We start from the raw sequence: 6,604 nt of genomic DNA, 5'->3' as shown, positions 1-6,604 counted from the left end.
ATAATTGGTACATCTATTAATTTATTGTAAATTTTAAGATAATATAATTAATTACTGTCTAATTGTATGAAATGTTTTAAAAGTCTCGAATCAAATTAACAAAATTTTGAAAGTTACTTTTAATTAGTTTTTAAATTTTCATTGTAAGACTTACCTATATATATCAATCAAATTAAGATTCAATAACGATCTTATTATAGTACTACGATTCAAGTATATGAGGAAGATTTCGAATATATTTATTATTTTTGTCAATTTAAATTTGACTTGATGAATAAAATACTAATTATATTATTTTAAATGTGATTGGTTTGATTATAATTCCATAAAAAAATTCATATGAAAGTACCATAATCAAATTATTTGTACTTCTATTTATGTTTTATAGGCTTATGAGTTATAGCCTTGTTTTATTATCATTATTGTCATAATTATTATTTAGAAAAAGCATACTACTATTTAGAGCTATTTATAGCAACCACCAATAATATTGGATTCCTTTAGTTTTTATCATCTTCATTTCACTTTTGTCAGACTTAAAATTTAGAAATGAAGTTATATATATATATAATTTTTTCTTTTAAATTATACAAAAATGCCTTTTGATATTGAGATTTGATTAATCAATTTTAAATAGTTTACTTTGTAGTATGAATGTTCAAAAGAAAATATCTTTTACGAGTTTCTTTCCAATAAAATAGAATGAAAATTTACACAATGGTTAATGCGGAAGAATTGCAAGATATACACGATTTCATTTTAATTACAACATAATTCAAATAAATCATTTAACAACTGATGTTTAAAATGTGGTTATGTAAATAATTTTAACGATGACTTTTAAGATGAAATAAATGATAATCATAACCATAATTTTATATAAGAGTGATAATATATTTACTTTTTCTAATTTTTAGACATCTAACAACCACAACAATTTATATTGTTTATAAACAAAAGAAGAAGAGGAAGAGGAAGAGGAGTTCAAGAGTATTTTTTTCGGCACAGTTTGGTAACCATTTCGTTTTTTATTTTTGGTTTTTAAAGATCATGTCTATTTTCTTAGTACAATTATTGAATTCTTAGTCCAGAAATAAAAACAAGCTTTTATAAATTTTTTTTTTTAATTTTCAAAATTTGACTTGATTTTTTAAACCATTAGTAAAAAGTAGATAACCAAAGAGAAATTTAGATGTGGAAGTAGTGTTTAAGGCTTAATTTTCAAAAAAAAAAAAAAAAAAAAAAAAAAAACCAAATGGTTACCAAACGACACCTAAAACTTTCAAAGTCTAGGTGTATCAGATAAACATGAGTTTCTATCTCAAAGCCAAGGTTTAAAATATTGATGTTGATATTTCAATTTTACGGATATATCTACAAAATATTAACCTCAACTGATTTGTAGAAAATATTTAAATCATAAATTTAGTTGTTTTATTTTTCAAACTGAGTTATACGTCTTTGTTAGATCCTGAACATGATTCTCAAAAGATGATGTACTTTGATTCGTCTTTACAGGATCAAAATCCAGTTTTTTATGCACCGAATATTTGTATAAAGTTTTTGGCATTTAATACCATATTAGATAAATACGAAGTTGTATCCCAAATTAATTTGACAATGAAAAGATATTCCATGTATCTTACCGATATTTATAATATCAAATTCTCAAATAAAAATTGTCATAATACTAATAGTAATTATTATTGTTATTATTATTTGGCAATAAAGTTGGAGTTGGTTGGCAACAAATTAAATTTGCACCATTTGATAAGGTCACATCATTCTCCACATTAGGTATTGTCCAAAACAAAAATGAATGCTACGTTTTGCTTTGTCACTATGCCTCATGTCCTATGTTTCTATTACTCAAATCATTCTTTTATTTCTTATATATAAAATCAATTTTATTTTATTTTTTAAAATCTTTAGGATATTCAACTTTGTCTTTAGCTTATATTAATGGGATAAATATAACCAAAAATCTAAGGCAGACATGATGGAAAATGATACATAAAAAAAAAAAAAAAAAAACCTATTTTAAGACTACATAAAGAAGTTTGTATTAAATATAGTTTAATGTGCTCGATTAATTAAGACATATATTCTCTATCAAAAATCTTGATTTTATGTGTTAGTTGAATTAAAAAAAAAAAAATTAAAAAACCATAAATATTCGTATTTTGTAATTGTCTTTTTTTTGTGCTCTAAAACAATGTCAAAGTATAGTTCATCTAGTTTAAGCATATCTACTCTTGATTAAAAGGTTAAAGGATTGAATTTCCAACTCCACATATTGGCGTTAGGAAAAAGAAAAAGAAAAAGAAAAAAAAGCTCTCAATAATAATCTTAAATTGTTAAAAAAAAAAAAAGATAAATAATTTGATTTTCATTCTTATTCAATTGTGCTTTATCTTAATTATTAAATTTAAGAATGAATATAAATACATATATGGAGTGTGGAGTCAATCTATTCTCGAAATTGATAATACAAGTTTATGTCAGTTGAGTTATGTTTAAATTGGCTCTTTGTATAGAGTGTGAGTTTATAACTTAAATTTTCATATTCTCTGCATAATCTTAGTTTTTTTTTTTTTTTTTCAAAGGTATCAAATTAAACTAAGTTACAAAGTTTCAAATGTACATGAAAATCATGACTTGGACATCCCTCTGAATGAATGATTTCCTATGATAAACAAATGATAAACAAATAAAAGGTTATAAAATATCATTTCAGCCTCTAGATTTTACAATTTTACAATTTTAATCTATATACTTTTAATTCTCCAATTTAATTTTAAATATAATTCTTACGGCTAGTTTGTTGTTTTTTTTTCTTTTAGAAAAAAATTATTATCAATTTAAATTTTTACCATAAATTCCAGTAAAAATTAACTTTAGTCTCTAATTAAATGTCGTTCAAAGTATATAAACTAAAAATGAGATTTTAACCAAAATAAAAAGAGAGTAACAAAACAGAACCTTATAATTTGTAATTTTGCAAATCACTACTAGTATTATATATCCCTCTTTTAGTGGGTGCCAAACAAGACCTTATCAGTTGGGCCATAAGAAGAGCACTAAAAGAAGAATATGAGAATCTCAAATGCATAATTTTCTAAGTTTTTCAGCAATATTATCAAATACCCATTGGTAAAAATGGAAAATACAAGAACAAATATGTCACTGAGGTCTTATAAAAGATACAGATATTTATAGGAAGTCTCTTATTGTCAATACAAATGTAACAATCCACCAATAAGAAAAAGAAAAACCCAACAGCGCTGGTTAAAAGGAGAGAGAACAAAGAACTACACAGTAAAAATTATGATACTGATATTTCTTCCTAACTAAAACCAGTAGTTGATATGCAAAATTATCTCAAAATCGATCCGGGAACGTCGATATAACGTGAGAGGAACCTACTAAACTTAACTACGGATTCACTCATTTGTAGGTTCCCATGCCGACACCAGTTTCTCCACCGTATGGAAGGAAGCTTTCTCTCGCCTTGGAGTAGAATACATAGTAGAGTTCTGATACAATGGCATTGAGGAAAATGAAGGCTGCACCTGCACCGAAAACTCCCTTCCTCAAAGTTTGGCATGACGGAGGATTGTCACCGAACATGGTTCGGTACTTGGTGTGGTAGGCGTTCCTTACCGAACCCGCGAACAAGCAAACCTCAGCAATAAAGAAAAACACCCTGCAAGATTGTGTGTATTGGGTTAGAACCCTTTAGTTTGAAGTTTTCTGCTCAAGGCTAAACTGATGGAGTGAAGATCACAAATAGCTTCACTTACCAGCAGATTATGAATAGGATAACAGCCCACGCCCTTGAACCTCCAGGACTCAACGACTTCCCGCAGCAAAAACATCGGCTAGCTACCATTATGAGGGTCTGGCTGGCCATGAGAAGTAGAAAAGCACCAACTCCATAGCCTGTCGAGATGTCGGAGTCATACACACAGTAGTTGTATTCTTTTTCTTTATCTTGCACAACGTTGGCCTGTTATCAGACAATATTATACACGATTCGATTACTTCTTAACAACAAACCAATTTGCAGTTAGATTTACCAACACCATTCAAAATCAATGTACCATTATCATATAGGCATTACTAATCAGTTGAAACCAACTATTTGATCTCTTAAGTAAAGAAGAAACCGAAAGGGTACAGAACAAAACGAGTTATCGAATTCGCAATTTTCAGCTTGTTCAAATATAAGGGCTCCCATTTGATACAGCTTATCAGCAAGATCAGCTTCATGGAAATTTGAATGAGTGAACGATAGTGAAAACACAAGAGTTGTCTCAATTTTACCATTGTCTAGATCGAAAGCAGACGCCTCAACCTTTTCGAATCAATGTGCTTAGTAAGAAACAGAGAAATCTATGGAAGTTCCCTTCTACTTCAATTAAAAACAGTTCAGAATTGCATTTTGGAAAAGCCAAGACATAGTCACTAACTCACTATTGAATTACATTCTTAGTTAGTCTGCTTTAAATCATGAAAATATCAACAATCTTCTCACCATTTCCCTGACATTGTACATAACATAATATTCATACCAATATATTATCATTTTCCATTTTCCTTCTCTTTAACTACTAAAGCTACAATTCATTAACCCTAATTGATGGAGATGGACAGATACCACATTCATCAACAATGAACAAACTAATTTGAAGCAGAAACCTACAAATCATTGTTTGGTGGCCAAGAAAAACTCAGAAAAGGCAAGATTCTCTACAATTCGATTTTCCAATACCAATTTCAGCAAACCCAAAACGACCCACAAACAGAATCACAGAAATCAAACAGACCCAGAAAGCAAAAAACCCCAAATCGACAAAAATTGCAGTAAAAAGCATCAAAGAAAACGACAATGGAGCGAGGGAGAGACAGAGAGACTGAAGCTTACAGTGCTTCTTCTTTGCTCAGCGGCAACGGCCAGGCCAAAAGCAATAACGTCGAGTACAAAAACTATAATCAGAATCAATTTGGAAGCCATTGATTGAGGAAATGGTCTGTTAGAAAGGCTTTATTTCCCCCAGATCTGCTCTCTTATCTGTTTCTACTCAATTCTCGAGCAGATTCAGCAATGTTTCTCTGCCTCTGCCTCTGTCTCTGTCTCTGTCTCTCTCTTCTGGTTGGGGTTTATATGAGAAACAGAGAGGAAGCTCTGCACTGATGAAAACAGTGAAGAAGAAGCAAAATTAGAAAGAGAAAAGAACTTCTCAACATCTTTGCCAGTGGCATACCCAAATCCCCATTATGCCCATATTGTGTCTGAATTTCAAAAAATGTAATGAGTAATTTAATAAAGAAAAATAAAAAACTGAGCTTTCAAGTGTTGTGTTCCAACCACTCCAAGAGATTTAGCATAGCTTAATATTAGACATGCATCATCGATAAATGGTAATAAGTGTTTTTGTTTGTAGAATTATTTTTAGATGGAAAATGTTAATTATTTTCTTAAAAGAAATATAAAATATGTTAAGCTAGTTCAATGATTTATGTTAATTTTCGTTTTGGTTTTAAGAGTTTTGGTTTGTTCTTATAATGATGTTAAATTTTACCGTTGATGTCAGTAGATGGAAAGTAAATTCAACAATCAGGTTGTTGGTTATCAATTTGAGTATAATTAATTGATAAAATACTAATTATAATTCTAAATGTTTATGGTTTGGTCTCTCACTACTGCAATTGTTGAATTAAAAAAACTTTGCAATTTATAAGTTATCCTCTCTCTTTTTTAGTATAATAAATGAGAGTATAAAGATTTGAACATTTAACCTCAAACGAGATAATACATGCTAATTATATATTGAGATATACTCACCTCGATGTCGATAGTACAAACTTTATATTGTGCTCACTTTGACTTTAAAAGCTTTTAAAAACGAGTCATACTTAAGTGCATCTATGTATCCCATTCTTATCATACACAAAAAGATATTAAAAATATTTTAAAAAAGAAACGAAGAATTCACCAAATAACAAATTATGATTAGATAATCGAATAGATATACAAACATAGGTTTAACTTGAAATTCAAGTGAGTAATTTTTTTTTTTTTTTCAAAATATAAGAATAAAATGAGTTTTCACCTAGAAGAGAAACTTAAAATAAAGGCAAGAAATTAGGGGAAATAAATTTTCTCCTTTTCTTTAAAAATAAATAAGGGTACAATGGGAATTTGAGAGAGAATTGGATGCCTCACCTGACTGTCGGTGGGGGAAATTTTGTGTATTAGAGAAGGAAAGAAGTGGGCAGATGCTTCCAGAACAATTAAAGCCCACCAGCTTTCTTCATTTCCCATTATGTCCTCAAAGGAAAAGAAAAAAAAGAAAAAAAGAAAAAACAATCCAATGGCTGATATCACTTCTTTCTTGATCAAATCAACAGTTGGGATTCCAAGAAAGCAGCATAACATAACAGAGTGCAGTTGTCAATATTATACAGTCTGTACACAGATCACTGATATTAATCATCCAATCAAAAGGATGCCATGTCATCTTATTAGTAAAAGCCTGTGGGCCCAGATATGTCCAGATCTAGATCCTTGGAGGATGTTTTGTTTTGTGTTACATAATAA

At 29.3% G+C, this 6,604-nt stretch overlaps 1 protein-coding gene across 1 annotated transcript; it reads right to left on the bottom strand.

Moving 5' to 3' along the window:
• Positions 1-3,167: 3,167 nt before the first annotated feature.
• On the bottom strand, positions 3,168-5,280 carry LOC120087350. Its single transcript, XM_039044340.1, has 3 exons — positions 4,928-5,280; positions 3,804-4,009; positions 3,168-3,706 (listed from the first exon to the last, which is right to left on the bottom strand). Exons 1-3 carry the CDS (start codon positions 5,015-5,017, stop codon positions 3,448-3,450), a joined length of 555 nt encoding a protein of 184 aa, XP_038900268.1. The 5' UTR covers positions 5,018-5,280; the 3' UTR covers positions 3,168-3,447.
• Between the last annotated feature and the right edge of the window lie 1,324 nt (positions 5,281-6,604).

The sequence above is a fragment of the Benincasa hispida genome, chromosome 9, assembly GCF_009727055.1.
Source record: "Benincasa hispida cultivar B227 chromosome 9, ASM972705v1, whole genome shotgun sequence".
In the NCBI taxonomy this organism is placed as follows: domain Eukaryota; kingdom Viridiplantae; phylum Streptophyta; class Magnoliopsida; order Cucurbitales; family Cucurbitaceae; genus Benincasa; species Benincasa hispida.
The sequence above is the reverse complement of the archived record's forward strand: the minus strand, read 5'-3'. Positions and strand labels throughout refer to the sequence as shown.